Source organism: Carcharodon carcharias, chromosome 3 (assembly GCF_017639515.1).
Source record: "Carcharodon carcharias isolate sCarCar2 chromosome 3, sCarCar2.pri, whole genome shotgun sequence".
Classification (NCBI taxonomy): domain Eukaryota; kingdom Metazoa; phylum Chordata; class Chondrichthyes; order Lamniformes; family Lamnidae; genus Carcharodon; species Carcharodon carcharias.
This window is the reverse complement of record NC_054469.1, coordinates 63873183-63889699: the sequence shown is the minus strand read 5'-3', so window position 1 is coordinate 63889699 and position 16517 is coordinate 63873183. Positions and strand designations below refer to the sequence as shown.

Sequence of the window (16517 nt, the reverse complement as noted above, 5' to 3'; positions counted from 1 at the left end):
ATGTGTGTTCACTTGCTAACTGGCACATTCTTAATGGAGCCATCAGGTGACTGAGCACAATATGACGTCGCCTGCTTGTCTGCTATAATTTTGACAGAAAGTTGTCAGGAAAAATCACACACGTTATCGTGGGATTTCTGGCCCCTTCCACTGAAATTAGAACAGGGGGTCCACACTGAAATTTTGTTACGGGGCAGTGAACACAGGACAGGATAGAAATTTATAACACAACAGACAGTCTCTAAAAATAGTTCTAAAATCTGATAGCTTTGATTCCACAATTAATATGTATTGGGTGTTAAGCACTGGGAGCTAAAAGCTTCACTCAGAAAATATTCTTCAGATAGTCCATTTATTATTCAGCTCATTGTTATAATTGGTACTACTGAAGTGTTTTATAACTGTTTCCTTAATTGCTGCTCTTCAGGATATAAATGAGGACACTCAGCTTCAGCTAGTTTAGGATGGTTAAATTAGCATAGATTTCCAATCAGTTATGCCCAGTTTGATTGCAAATGGTTGAAGTTGGTGAGAGACCAATAGCGTCCAAACTCTGCCTATTTTTGAAATAAAAACAAAAAATGCTGGAAAAGCTCAGCAGGTCTAGCTGGCAGCATCTGTGGAGAGAGAAACAGTTAACTTTTCGAGTCCAATACGACTCTTCTTTGGAGAAATGTTAACTCTATTTCTCTCTCCACAGATGCTGCCAGAACAGATCTGCTGAGTTTTTCCAGCATTTTCTGTTTTTATGTCAGAATTTCATCATCCACAGTATTTTATTTTTATTCTGCCTGTTTTGCTCAATTCCCATTTTGTTTTTAATTATCTAATTTTTACTGTGCCACAGTAATACGATTACAGAAATATATGTTCACTTTTTTTTACTGTTCTCCTTATCCACTTGATTCTTCAACAGTTAGTTTTGATGTTTCTCACATGCACGCTGTTCTCTCAGCAACAAGGTGGCGATAGCTCTTAGAGCTCTTTACGGCAGTTGAATGAATTGCCAGTGCTGACTTGCTTGCTGGTGTTTTCCTTCCTCTGCATGGGGAAGGTTTCGAATTTGACACCACCCATTGAAGTTAGGACTAGGGTCAGAAACTCTTTAATCCTCTGTCTACCTACTTCCTAGTGAATTAGGGCACGTATTGAGCTCTCTGGTGTGTTGCCTTTCTCTATTCCTCTTCTTTCATGTTCCTCTTTCATCTGCTAAAGACAATAAGTCAACAGTTCTCAAATATATTGTCCACTTTCATCTTCTGTAACATCGCCTTCACTGCCCTGCTTCAGCTACTCTGCTGCTGAAACCCTCATTCATTCCTTTGTGTTATATCTAGACCCAACTATTCCAATACTCTCCTGGCTGGAATCCCAATTTTTACTCTCCACAATCTTGAGCCTCTCTAAACTCTACTGCCAATATCCTAACTCATGTCAAGTCCATCCATCCATCACCCTTGTGCTCTCATCCTTGTTTCATATCTTCCATCGCTTCAATTGTCCAAGATTTATGCACTCCTCTAATTCTAGCCACTTGTGCATCCCTAATTGTAATGACTCCAACTATTGGCATCTGTTCCTTCAGCTACCCAGGCACTAAGCTCTGGAATTCTCTCCCTAAACCTCTCCACCTTTACAACACTCCTTAAAACTTACCTCTTTGACCAAGCTTTTGGTCACCTGTCCTAATATCTCTCTGTGGATTAGGGTCACATTGGGTTTGTTAATACTCCTGTGAAGCACTTTGGAGCAGTTTGTTATATTAAGTGTGCTTGGTGATGCTCAAACTGCCTGTGGGTGGTAACTAACTGACAATGAAGGAGGCACTGCCCCCTCCCAGAGCTTCATGATTTAAATGGCTCAATGCCATAGCATACACTTACCCAGAGTTTTCTAGGGAGTACCTTTTTAGATAACATTTTATTAAAAGTATTTTTCATTGTGAGACCATAGTTAGGGACAGAAACAAATATCCAAAGTAATTTGTATCATGGCTCAAACCACTGTCCAAGTTTACACTGAGAAGCCTACCAATAAATATATGTGGAACATTGAAAAGATCTGAAGCTGCGGTAGTCAGTAATGTAGTAATTTTAGCAGTGAAGTTATTAGAACGGTTCTAACTGAATCTAAAACCTAGCATGTAAACTTCAAAAGTAGAGTAACCAATGAAGAGATTTATCCTACATCCCTTGACCTGTTCCTGTTTCTTGACCTGCAGCTGAAGTCCAGTGTGAAATAGAGCGGATTTTTGAACTAGCAAGAACACTGCAGTTAGTAGTCCTTGATGCAGATACAATCAACCATCCGGCTCAGTTGGGTAAAACCTCTTTGGCTCCTGTGATAGTCTACGTGAAGATTTCCTCTCCAAAGGTAAAGTGACACCTGCTTTTTGGCTTCAACTTGGATTTGTTTTTTTTGCATTTTCCCTTGATGCTGCTAGCATCAACCTACATAATTTTACAAGGCCTATCAGCTGTGGACGGAGTTAGGGTTTTTTTAAACAAGATTTCAAAGGCAGTGATTAACTTTTCAAGTGCAAAGATCGAGATCACTACATTTATTAGAAAATGATACCAAATACTACCCTGCACACTAAGCATACTAGGGTGTGTGTGTATATGCACACCAGGGTACAACTGCACCTCTAGACTTCAAGCAGGTAAACATCTGAAACTGACCAGAAGTAGTTGTCTGAAAAGTAAAATGTATGTCAATTACACGGGAATTGCATCGTAATCCTTGCATCATTTCCCAGGGTTCCACCAACTGCCAATGGAAACTGATAGTTGAGGATGAGGGCTGACATTTCGGATTGGAGGATCTGTAAAGGGATAGCCACCAACATCCCGAGGCCTTGGATAAATTATTTCTGTCCTTCTAAAGTGCAATATGGCTACATTGCAAGGAATTTATGTTGCTACACCCTTGTTAAGTTCCCCAGCAGTGAGCAGCTTCTCGCCCTCAATTTGGGGCAGACATCAATTTCTGGCCTGGCCTAAAAACCGGGAATTAGCTGAATAAGCAAAACTGGCTAGGTTCAGCCCAAGTAAAGTTAGATATGTGCAAAAAACATTCCACTGATATCACTGTTTTATAGTTGTCCTCTAAGATTTTTAAATTCAAAAAAGGCAGAGAACTTAAACAAAAGTTTGAGGGATAACTGTTCCCTGGTGCATTCTCCATGGCAATACCTCAGCCAGCAACCACTTGCCAACCAACCTGTACCCTTTTTTCATGAGGTATAAATTGGTGTTCCCTTTGAAATTTGGTATTTTTGCGTCTGCCTCGATGAATGCAAGCCGAAAAGCTTCAAAAGCATGTCTCTTTTTTTCCAGCAATACTCAAGTTTTTTACTACAAAGAGACTGTTTTATACTTGATATTCTATTGTAATGGAGAATACTTTATAGAAAATAGGAGCAGGAGTAGGTCATTTGGCTCTTCGAGTCTGCTCCACCATTCAATATGATTGTGACTGATCCTCTATCTCAACACCATACTCCCGTTGTCTCCCATACCCCTTGATGCCTTTAGAGTCTAGAAATATATCTATGTCCTTTTTAAATATATTCAGTGACTTGGCTTCCACAGCCTCCTGTGGTAGAGAATTCTATAGGTTCATCAACCTCTGAGTGAAGAAGTCTCTCCTCATCTCAGTCCTAATTGGCCTACCCCATATCGTGGTTTGTGACCCCTTGTTTTAGACACCTGAACCAGAGGAAATATTATCCCTCATCCAATCTGTCCAGCCCTGTCATTATTTTATATGTTTCAATGGGATCTCCTCTCATTCATCTAAACTCCACTGAATACAGGCCTGGTCAGCACAATCTCTCCTCATACGGCAATCCTGCCATCCCAGGAATCAGTCTGGTGAACCTTCACTGCACTCCCTCTATGGCAAATATATTCTTTCTTGGGTAAGGAGACCAAAACTGTACACAAGACTCCAGTTATGGTCTCACCAAGGCCCTGTACAGCTGCAGTAAGACATCCTTGCTCCTGGCAGATGGAATATAATGTGGAAAAATATCCACTTTGGTAGAAGGAACAGATGTGCAGAGTATTTCCTAAATGGTAAGAGATTAGAAAGTGTAGATGTACAAAGGGACCCGGGTATCCTTGTGAATAAGTCACTGAAAGCTAACGTGCAGGTGCAGCAGGCAACTGGGAAGGCTAATGGAACGTTCACCTTTATCACAAGAGGATTTGAGTACAGGAGTAGTGAAGTCTTGCTTCAGTTGTATAGAAGCTTGGTTAGACCGCACCTGGAGGACTGTGTGCAGTTTTGGTCCCCTTACCTCAAAGGTTATTATTGCCATAGAGGGATGGCAATGAAGGTTCACCAGCCTTGTTCTGGGGATGGCGGGCCTGTCTTATGAAGAGAGATTGGGGAAACTGGGCCTTTATTCTCTAGAGTTTCGAAGAAGGAGAGATGATCTCATTGAAACCTACAAAGTACTTAAAGGAATAACAGCACCTGCGGAGAGGAATACAGTTAACATTTCGAGTCCGTATAACTCTTCAACAGTTCTGTTGAAGAGTCATATGGACTTGAAACGTTAACTGTATTCCTCTCCGCAGGTGCTGTCAGACCTGCTGAGTTTTTCCAGGTATTTTTATTTTTGTTTTTGTTTTGGATTTTCAGCATCCGCAGTTTTTTGCTTTTAACTTAAAGGAATGGACAGGGTAGATGGAGGTAAGATGTTTCCCCTAGATGGGGAGGCTAGAACCAGGGGACACAATTTCAAAACAAGGGGGAAGCTACTTAAGATCAAGATGAAAAGAAATTTATTCAGAGGGTTGTGAATCTTCGGAATTCTCTACTCCAGAGGGCTGTGGAAGCTCAGTCATTGAGTAAGTTTAAGGTAGAGATTAATCGACTTCTGATTAACAATAATTTAAAGGGTTATAGGGATAGGTTGGGTAAAAGGCATTGAAGTGTTCGATCAGCCATGATCTTATTGAATGGCGGAGTAGGCTCGATAGGCTGAATGGCCTTCTCCTGTTCCTATGTTCCTACTCAAATCCTGTCGCAATTAAGGCCCGTGTACTATTTGCCATCTTAACTGCTTGCTGTACCTGCATGCTTGCTTTCAGCGTTTGGTGTACAAAGACACCCAGGTCCCCTTGTACACCAATAGTTCCCAATCTATCACCATTTAAATAATACTCTGCCATTCTGTTTTTCCCAGCAAAGTGGATAACTTCACTCTTATCCACGTTATTCATTATTTTGCATCTGCCATGTATTTGCCCACTCACTCAACCTATCTAAATTGCCTTGAAGCCTCTTAACACCCTCATCATTACTCATATTCCCACCAAGTTCTATGTCGTCAGCAAATTTGGAAATATTACATTTGGTCCCTTCATCCAAATGATTAATATATATTGTAAATAGTTGGGGCCCAAGCACTGATCCCTGCTGTACCCCACTAATCACCGCCTGCCACTCCGAAAAAGACCCATTTATTCCTACTCTCTGCTAACCAATTCCCAATGCATGCCAATATATTACCCCCAATCCCATGTGCTTTAATTTTACACACTAACCTGTTACGTGGGACTATATCAAAAGCTTTCTGAAACTCCAAATACACCACATCCACAGGTTCTCCCTTACCTACTCTGCTAGTTACATCCTCAAAAAATTCCACTAGGTTTGTCAAACATGATTTCCCTTTCATAAATCCATGTTGGCTGCGTGGGGGTGGGGGTGGGAGGAGGAGGCTGCGCGGGGGATGGTCGGGGGGGGTTGGTGAGGAGGAGGAGTCACTTTTTAAAATCAGTTTGGACAGGTACTTGACTGTTTTCTAAGTACTAACTTTATAATCTTCCCATTTTACCATGTATGTAGGTTTTGCAGAGATTAATAAAATCCAGAGGAAAATCCCAGGCTAAACACCTGAATGTCCAGATGGTTGCAGCAGACAAACTGGCGCAGTGCCCTCCCGTGAGTAATTTTAATCTTTTTTTCCTTCAAAGATTGCACACATTTATTTATTGGAATTTATTATATTTAATTCTTGAAGGCCAATTGATCAACTTTTTCACATCACTTCTTGAGGTTGGGCATGCCGTGTAGGAAACAGAAAATGCTGGAATTACTCAGCAGGTCTGACAGTATCTGGGGAGAGAGAAACAGGTGGGCTAAATCTTCTTGTGAGGGTAGATGACCTGCCATCAAGGTTGAAAGCAGGAGGTGACCCTGATTTGGTGGATGGCAGGACCCAGGGCTGCATTTTGCCAGCCCTGGCTAATTAAGTGGCTGCCACCAGGGCTGCCATCCACTTAAGTTTGGTGGCCTAATCAAGGGCCAGCAGTTCGGCCTCAGCCACAGCACTGCTAGTGGTGGCCACTGGTGAAACTGCAGTTGCAGGGAGAGGGTACCTCAATGGCCCAGTGCCCTTAAAGCAGGATAAGTGGGGTTGGGGGTGGGGGGGGGGACCATAAAATTCCAGCTAGCATTTCAGGTCAATGACGTTCATCAGAACTGGAAGAAGTTAAGGATGTTACAGGTTTTATGCAAGTACGGAGAGAGAGAGAGAGAAAGAGCAGGAGAGAGCAAAAGAGAAGGTCCGTGGTAGGGTGCAAGACAGGAGATCTTAAACGACAAAAGAGATGATGGCAGAAGGCAAGAGGGGTGATTTTTTTAAAATTTCTGGAAGTCTTAGAAACAAATTAGCTGTATGTGGACAAGAGGTCAATCAGCATTTGGCATGGCATAATGAAATTTAATGGGCTGGGTGTTGCTGGAAAAATAACAGCGCACCATTCTTAACGTGCAGATTCAGGAGACTAACAGAAATTTCCAGAATTTCGATTCATGCCACAAACAGCATATTTCCCTTAGCCTCCCTGTTACTCTTTAAAATCTTGCTGGATTTGGATTTAATTGCACATTAAACTCACTGCAGAAATTTAAATCTAGTAATTAAAAGATTAAGCACCCTTTTAATGACATGATAATTGTGAATAGAATGCTAATCAACCTCTGGCTCAGAAAGAGAACAATTTGAAGTGATCAATCATATTCTTGCATGTAATAAATTATTGTTCAAAATTTTCATAAAAATTAAAATTGTTTATTTTTTTAAATTCTTACTTTTCCTTTTTCCCTTTTAATCAAATCTTTCCTTTTCTCTTTATTTCTCTCCCTCTAGCTGATTTGACTCTAATTCTTTCTCTCTCTCTCTCCATCCTTTGTATCTTTCTTAAATCGTAAATCTCATTGTTTAAGAAGTGTTGGTCTCACCATTCACTAAATTCACAGATGCCCCACTGCCTTTGCTACGCTTTTATCAGTTTGCAATTCCAGCAGGTTACAACACAGGGTCCAGGAAAAGTCTAAGTAACAGTGTACATAGTGAGGTTCAGCAAGATCCAGCTCAATGTTCTGGGTGTAATCCTTCTTCATATTTGCTACAATGCAAATGGGAATTTCCTTTCCACTCTTCTACTATATTTTTGCCAGGAGTGCATCTGAAACTTGTATAAAACGTTAAAGCATCACAGTGGGAGCTACTCTAAGGAAATTGCCAGCCTGTCTTTCTCTCTCAAGTGCTGTCTGAATCATCCTGTCCATTTGTAAGCTAACAACAGCTGAAATAAGAAGTATTGTGAAAATTGGCGTCACCCTGTTTACATGACCTGTCAGCCTCTGAAGGATACTTAATGGAGAATGCTAAGATACTGATAATGTTTTTATAACTTTGGAAAATTAAACTGGAGCATCAAGACTCATAGAAAAGGATATCCAAAATGTAGAAAATAATGAAAGAAAGAACAAAGTAAACCAGGAAGTAGCAGTGAGATGATACCAAGATTGTGTTTGGACCTGTTTCCATGATTAGCACAAAACCAAACAGAAATCTGAGGTCAGCATACATATGCGGCTCATCTCACAAGAAAAATTAATTCAGGCTCCTGGCAGTGGCCCACAGGTTGATTCAGGATGTGGGTGATCAGCAAGACTAAAGTTGGGAGACTACTCCTGCTCCTCCTGTCTTCATACAATTTTAAAAAACATACTTAATCATTACCTTTTATTACTGACATAATTCCTGCTCTACTCATGGATAACTAATCTTATAAAGAGGTCCTTTAACATGTGTTAGACCTTTGTAACCATAATTAAGTTGTTTAATGCCTGAAGAGGATGCCTAAAAAATGATCCCTTTAGAAGTGGGAAACTGGCACATGACATTCTTACCCAAACTTCACTCATGAAACTGAACTGAGAGTGCTATATTGAAAAGTATGTTCCCACATTTTGGACTGGCCACAGCCTTTTGCCTGCAGAAGTGAATGATGCCCTAGTTAATTTCAATTCAGTAGGTGGTCATTTCATCCCCCTTGAATCTGTTCTGCCATTCAGTTAGATCTTTGGCGGAACTGCAGCACAACTCTATTTACTTTTCTTTGTTCCCTACCCCTTACTCAACAAAATTCTAGCAATCTCAATCTTGAAAATTTCAATTTGCCCAACAACAGTGTTTTGGAGGAGCTGGTTTCAAAATTTCCAATACGTTTTGTGTGAAAGTGTGCTTCCTTGATTTCACTCTTAAATTGTCTAGATTTAATTTTAATATTGTGGCCCAAGATCTTGATTCCCGTACCACAAAAAAAGTTTATCTTGATATACCCTATTGAATTCCTTAATTATTTTAAACACCCTTTAAACTCAAAGGAATACAAAGCAAGCTTACGCAATCTGCCCACATAATTTAACCCTTTCAGCTCTTCTCTTCGTTTGTAACCTTTCTTGTTTCATGTCCATGAAAATGTCTGTCTTTGCCAAGAGATGTGTGCAGTATTTGTTTCTGTGTGGAAGAACAAAGTTAAGAATGTGAAAGGAAACAACTAGAAGGGTGAACAAGTACGGAGGAATTTATGACAATTTTTCCCTTTTATCTTTTGCTTACAGAAAGTTGAATGGAATAAAGTAAAATATTAATTACAAACATTTAAAGCCTGTTATAACAGTTTTCATTCCAATGCCCCTCATTGAAGCTCAGAATATTAACTTTATTAAAATAAGATTTGATACAAGTGATTGGTTAAATCAGATGCTAGGTAGAAATGACTGTTACTCTACCAAAGGTGCAAATCAATTTGAAATGGATGTAATTTCTACTAATGCAATTAAGAGTAGAATTTGATATGAACACATGTAACGTGTCACAACATAACATCGGTCATGGTAATTTTTAATGTATCAAGTACATCAAATAATTGAAGATGAAATATGCTATTATTGTCTCAACAAAGCACAACTTGCTTTCAAATATTTTCTTGTTTAAAGAAATAGATCTTAAAAATTCTGCCCTTTTCTGTAGGAATTGTTTGATGTAATTCTGGATGAAAATCAGCTGGAAGATGCCTGTGAGCACCTGTCTGACTACCTAGAAGCTTACTGGAGAGCCACCCACCCTCCTAGCAGCAATCCTCCCAATCCTCTCCTCAGCCGTACAATGGCCACTGCAGCTCTTCCTACAAGCCCAGCACCAGTCTCCAATCTACAGGTACAAGTTCTTGCTTCCCTCCAACCTAACCTTCATTTCTGGGAGGCAGACAAAGATGGAAAAAGCAAAGAGATTTGTGACAATCACGTTGCACTAGAGATGAAGACATTTAATTACCTTCCGGTTTCAGGATAGAATCTAAACCAAGCTTTATTGAAAAATAGTCTTTCTTTTGCCAGTATCTCCTAATGGGCAACAGTTTTGCATGAGAAAGTCATTTAACCCTGGTTGTGGTGGTTGTGATGAATCAAAGTAAAACTAACAAAGGAGTATATTGAGTGGTTAAAGCAAAATTCCATTAGTCTTTGTTCTCACATGGGGGTTTCTTGACCCCAATATGAAATAGACATCATAGACTTGTGTTTTGGAGGCTGCATGCTTATTTAAAAAGCATTCATAACCATCAGTGTGGGGGTCAGTATGTTGATGTTTGAAGAAGGGTGTAGAATTAAGTTCATGCTGAATAGTACCCTTAAGACAATAACATTTAATTTATTTTAACAATTTTCACTATTAGTTTCACAATATTAAATTAACATTTGGGTTGTTTTATTTGAAGGCACTTTGGCAGTAATTTATTTGCTTCAGTAACCAAGTGAAAATGCTTATTATACTACAAATGTTAGTAAAAGCAGGCATTAATTTTATTATATTTTAAGTGAAATCTGGGGTGTGTATAATGCATGCCTCTTCAACTTGTAAATTAATCAGACTAAGGAAGTATTTTTTGAATTGTGAAATTCTCACTAACTGGATTGTTGCATGGTGTGGTACTAACCAGGGTGAACAAAAACAGGGAGAGCAGAAACAGCCCCATTCGGGACCCGAGAGAGCTGCTTCCCAAGAGGAAGAGAAGCCACCGGAACCAGTGAAAAAGTCCCAACATCGAACTTCTTCCTCTGCAAAGCATCATAACCACCGGAGCGCTGCAAGTCGAGGCCTAGAGAGACAAGAAACATTTGACTCTGATATCAAAGGCAGCAGGGATTCTGTGTATATTGAACCAAAGGATGATTATACGGATAGTCCTGGTGATCATTACAGCTCAAAACAGGTCCACAATCATACAGAAGAATCCCAAGGTGATGGCACCCACAGGCACAGAGAGTCACGGCATCGTTCTAAGGAACGAGACCGAGAACAGGATCATAATGAACGCAACAAACAGCGCAGTCGGCATAAATCAAAGGATCAATATTTTGAAAAAGATGGGGATGTTGCGTCCAAAAAAAGGAATGATGTGGGCGAGTGGAACCAGGATGTGTACATCCGTCAATAACTCTGCTTACATGGCTCCTCTGTGTCCCCTTTAGTTTATGTGTGTAAAAGATAAAGTATATATTTACCTGATCCGTCTGTAAAGGTTATTGTACACTTGAGATTTCATACAGTTGTTGCTGAGGCAGCATGGAAATAGATTCAATATGTTTCATTTTAAAACATGGTACAATTACAGATCTGCTAGTGTGGTACTGTGCTCTTAATGTTTTGGTTTGGTTTTGATTGCTGCTGGCTGAACAATAACTGTTGCTATCAAACTACTGTTAATGTTCTTAAGCAACATATGTTTGGGGAAAAAATAATTTTCCTGGATATTCAGGAAAGGTTGGATCAGCTTATACTGTAGTTTACCAATTCTTTTTCCTCAAAAGTTTAATTTCTGCATGCACAACTTTTGTTTTTAAAAGAAATCTTTATATGTTTAAAGACCACTCTGGCTTATGTCAGTAGTTGGGGTGGGATTGGGGAATCTAGTCTTGCCTTACACATCAGAGTTAATTAAGGAAAAAATATTTTCTAAGTACAGGTACTATGTACTGTATATGGAGTATCATTCTATTTGTACGCAGCATTTGGATATCATTTTAAAAAAGAATATAGTTTTAGTCACAATATCTGCTTCAGAGTCCAAATGATGTATTTCCTTTTTAATCATGCCAACTACAATTGGCCTATTTTGGAAAATTTGTAGTTGATACAGTTGTCATTTTTTCCTCTCCCTAGCTTTTAAAATTCAGAACACAGATGCATATATCATCGATCATTGGGGTGGGAAATTAAATATATAATATATATAGACATATATTGTTTAGGTTTTTTGTAAAATGAATAGTTTTAACTGACGAGGCAGTGAGCAATTTACTTGATACATCTAAGTTATATACCAAATATTGAATATTATGTAAGTTACATGATATTTTTTGTTTAGTTATTGCCTGAGGGTTCTGTTATATTTTTCTTTTGTTTAAAAACTATCCAACTTTCCCAAATGGCTTTGTCTTATTGCTTAATGGGCATAAAGATAAGCTGTTCTGGTTACTGTATATGCACATTTGTGAAATTTATTTTCAAAATCCAGTTTGTAAGCATTTGTATATATATATATATATAAAATTCATAATTGCCTTTGTAGATATTGACAGTAGGTGATCTTGTTGCACTGTTTAATGGAGTTATTTATTTAACTGTACAAATGATGGCTGTACATGTTAACATGTAGAAAGGCCATTTCATAAACAGGAACAATGTTCCATTGTTTCTGTTATGTAATGAAGAGATACATATACACATGCATACACGCACCCACATATATGCACATACACATGCCTACATACTTCCAATCACTTTGCCTGAAATAGGTTACTGCTTTTCCTTCATGTTTCAACATACACAAAATGATAAATGTTCTGGCACATAAGCTGTTCATTCTCTGCTTCAACCACCAAATTATTCATTTTCTTCCAAGTAACAAATGGATTTCAGATCTGTTGCTGCATTTACAGCACTTTTTTCCACTCTTTTAATTTCCTACTTTTGTTGTAGGAGGCCTGATTTGGATGCAGCTATTGACCGAATGTGCATTGGGATTATGTGTAAAAAAATAAACATTTGCAGAACAAAGAGCTAACCCTGAACTCTGGTGTTTGGAGGTCTTGGATTTTGCATTTGTAAAACTTTCAATGGCAAACACGTGGTAAGAGATTAGTTTGTATTAATGGGTACTTCGTAGGAGAATATCTTTCAGTCAGAACCTTTAGTCTGAGTGTGTGTATATAATGTAAATTTGACATAATTACCAGTGCACCTTAGAAATACTCCAGCTCTCCTGATGTGTTAGTGGATAAATAAGTGAGATATCAGAGGGGTACCGTAGAACCATATCCTAGCATGAGTCAGTGCCTTTAGGAGAGGAAAAGTTAAACTGAGAACAATTTGGGACAGAATCACTCCAGTCCAATTAATTACAGGTGCACTGTTTCTAAGATGCTCTATGGACACAAACCAATGATACCTAAGCACTTGAGTCAATACAGCACTGAGTCATGCATTAGTTTTTAGTCCAAGGTGAACTTATTTTGGAACCTGTTCTGCTGAGTTCATATTTCTTTTAATATAAAGAAAATTTTACATGTCTTGTGTTCTCAGTACAGTTACTTGCTCAACGGGAGAGCAACTCAAATAACTGGAGATATCTGGAACAAAAAATGCGGGAGATGCTCAGCAGAGCTGAGAGCATCTGTGGAGAGAGAAACAGAGTTAACGTTTCAGGTCAGTGCCCTTGGGTTCTGATGAAAGGTCATCAACCTGAAGCCAGTTTGTTCTCTTTCCACAGCTACTTTCAGACCTTCTAAGCACTTCCCAGCATTTATTGTTTTTGTTTCAAATAACTGGATGTGAATATTATTGTGCACCTGATTTGTGCTGTTTAACTTTTCTGTCTATTGTGATGAAACAAACATGCTGATCTCTATACCCTATTGTCCAATCTGTCCTCTTGCCAATGAGACACAGCCACTAAATAACATAAACGCCATAACAGTTTTCATAACCTGACTACCTGAAATAGTATCAACTGTTCAATTATTTATAATGAACCTGTTCTGAGGTGATAAAATGTAGTTACATCATCTACAGTAGAAGGAACAAAGTGGATCTAGATTTGAAAATGGGGGGAAAAGAAACATCCCTGGTTTAAAACTATATCATGTATAGAGGCACAGTAATTTGACACTTCTATCCTGGGTATAGGTGACATTTTAAAAAGCATCAAATGGAATTACAGGGTAACACTATCAGCCATTCATAATTTCTAATAATGAAAACCTCAAAGGATGCTTGAAGCTCTTCACAGCAATGTTATGTTGGTCTTCGAATAACTGAATCTTGAGTTTGAAAAACAAACTTGTTAACTGTATAAATTATAAGAAAATGCAAATTAAAGATTACCAATTTATGGTCCTGCAATTTCTTATGTGTAACAGTATCATGCCCATTTGAATGTGATATTTTCATTCTTGATTCCTTTTGCTGGTGGTACCAAATTTTCCCTTTTCTTCAGGAAGCAGCACCTATAACAAAAGGCAGAAAGATCTGCCAGTGGCCCTCTGCCCATCCTATGCAGATAACCATTAGGAAGTAGTTGAGTGGAGTTAGAAGCCAACAATTTCCCCTGGGGAGAGACTGGACCTTTGTTCAGCATCTTCACATACTGATGTGGTTGAGGTTGGTAGTATGAGGAAATCACTCCCAAATTTCCGACTGTAGTCTTTAACCTAACACCTGTCGTGACACATTCGCTTACTACATATGATCTAATACTGGACTGGTTGTAACAGAAGAACAAGATCCTCCCAGGACTGTGCTTTAGTCTGCAATACATCAGCAAATGTGTTGCTCAACCATTGTGCAGTCACTATGAATTTGTGATCAAAATACATCACTGACTTGTACTCATCTGAAATATCATTGCAATTGTCATCTTGTGGCATAGCCCCAAATATTACTTTCATTTTAGGACTACTCATTTTTTCAGCTATTATAAAATAAATGGTTCTAATTATAGTATAATGTGTCATTCACAATAAACAACTCCTTCACTTTAATTGGCATGGGCCTATTTATTGCCACCTAACATGTTTGACAGATGGCTTGCTGTATGGAACCATCTATCTAAATAGAATTTTGAGGCTTGTTTTACAGAAACCTATCGGGAAACTGAAATATCAGTCCACCTTGATTGTATGTGCAAATATGAATACTGCTGAACATAAGACTGTACTTTGGTCACAACTTATTGTTTCATATGAATGTGTTCAAATTAGTTCCTCCTTCAAATACAAAAACTGCATCAAAAGTATGTCGAGCTTGAAATCCATGTTGATTTGTTTCAAAACCCCTCAGCTAGTTTATGGAGCCTTGCTTATGGCTTTAACTGGAACAGGAAGGACCTGGTTTGATCATTGACCTGTGATCAATTGATGGTAAATAGTGGTGGAACTTCTTCATCTGGGCGAGTGAGGGTTAAATCATTGAGGCCACGGAGATAGAGCAGGGGAATGGTACTGATTGGATTGCTGTACAGAGAGCCGGCAGAAACTCAAAGGGGTGAATGGCCTTCTTCCATGCCATAATGACTGACTCTTGAATGATCGTTATCCAGTGAACCCTGCAGGAAGGATGTGTGGATATCAGTTAAAGACATCATCAGAGTAGGCTTAAGTTCCTCTTCCTCCACCCTGATAAACTCTCACCATCTAGGCTCAATATTAAACATGTTGTTTGATGTTTTAGAACTGTACTCCACCAAAAAGTTACTTCCCTTAGGAGAGGAGATTATAGGAAAACTGAAGGCCAATAAATTGAAGAGTCCTTAATTATCAGTCCCATAAGATCATTAGTGTTTCTGCTCTGATTACATGGCTTAGATGGCTCAAATGGCTAGCGGTTGAATTTCCTCAGATGTACCCCTGTTCTACTGTCACAACTTCCATCAAAGTTACAACAACCTAAAAGTTCCAAGGAAATTGACTCCCTTATGAATCTACCTAGTGGGAACAGAATGTGGCCTATTCAATTGGAAAGCAAGCCTGCAGAGTTTTCAATGCACAAACTAGTAGTGAATTTGGGTCAGCTCTCTATTTCACCGACCATTCATCGAGCCATTAATATGGAGTCACTAGAATGTAGATGGCTCCTCCCACCAATGAAGTCAACATTCTTCAGTAGTAATAGGTTTTGACTGTGACTGAAAAATCAAAGGTGTTTTTCAAATATTCAGATATTCCAAAGCATTTCACAGCAATTGAATAATTTTTGAAGGGTAGCCATTGGTGTACTGTAGGCAAATTCGGCACCAATTTGCACACAGCAAGGTGATGGAAACAGCAATAAATAACTGATTAATCTGTTTTGGGGTTTCTGTTTGAGGACTACTGTTGGCGAGGATACTGGAAGAACTCCCCTGCTATTCAAATAGTACCATAGGAATTTGTATGCCCACCTGAATAGGCAAATGGAGCTTTACTTAAACATCTCATCTGAAACACAGCTCTGCCAACAAAAGCACTACTGCATTTACATGTCAGTCTGAATTATATACTTAAGTATTTCTAACTCAAAGGTTAGAAATGTCAGGTGTTACCACTAAACTAAAGAATACTTTCATTTTGTGTTTAGTTAAGTTATGATTGTAATTCTTGGAACAATGACTCCAAGGTGACCCAATTGATTTAAGAAGCCAGAATAGTGAGACTGGTTGGTGCAAATTGTATTTCCCTGGTTATGCCTTACATTTTAGGAAGGTAAAAATCTTGAGGCTTTTTTTCCCTAATGGAACTGTGTGGTCTTTTTCATACTTTGCAGTTCAGTTCGTCTTGAGGACTGTCAAAAGCGAACCATTTTTTAGAAGCGTAGTGTAGTCCTTATGAAATGATAGCACCAGGCATACCTAAAAATGAGGTGTCAGTCTGCTGCAGCTGCAACACAGGACTAGTTGCATGCCAAACAGCAAAAGCAGTATGTGATAGCCAGAGCTAAGCAATCTCACAACCAGAGAATCAGATCTAAGCACTGCAGTCCTGCCACCACCAGTCATGAATGGTGGTGGACAATTAAACAACTAATGAAACAACTTTCAATATCCCCATCCTCAATGATGGGGGTGCTCAGCACGTCAGTGCAAAAGACAGGGCTGAAACGTTTGCAACAA

General features: G+C 39.0%; 1 protein-coding gene across 2 annotated transcripts in view; it reads left to right on the top strand.

The window, feature by feature from the left end:
• LOC121276101 (voltage-dependent L-type calcium channel subunit beta-2-like) overlaps positions 1-12430 on the top strand; it is a 118475-nt gene extending 106045 nt beyond the window's left edge. For both annotated transcript variants that reach the window (XM_041184053.1, XM_041184052.1), the window contains exons 10-13: positions 2222-2373; positions 5863-5958; positions 9344-9529; positions 10311-12430. In XM_041184053.1, coding sequence (XP_041039987.1) covers positions 2222-2373; positions 5863-5958; positions 9344-9529; positions 10311-10808 — 932 coding nt within the window. In that variant the 3' untranslated portion in view covers positions 10809-12430. The remainder of the gene's footprint in view (positions 1-2221; positions 2374-5862; positions 5959-9343; positions 9530-10310) is intronic.
• The last annotated feature ends 4087 nt before the right edge of the window (positions 12431-16517 follow it).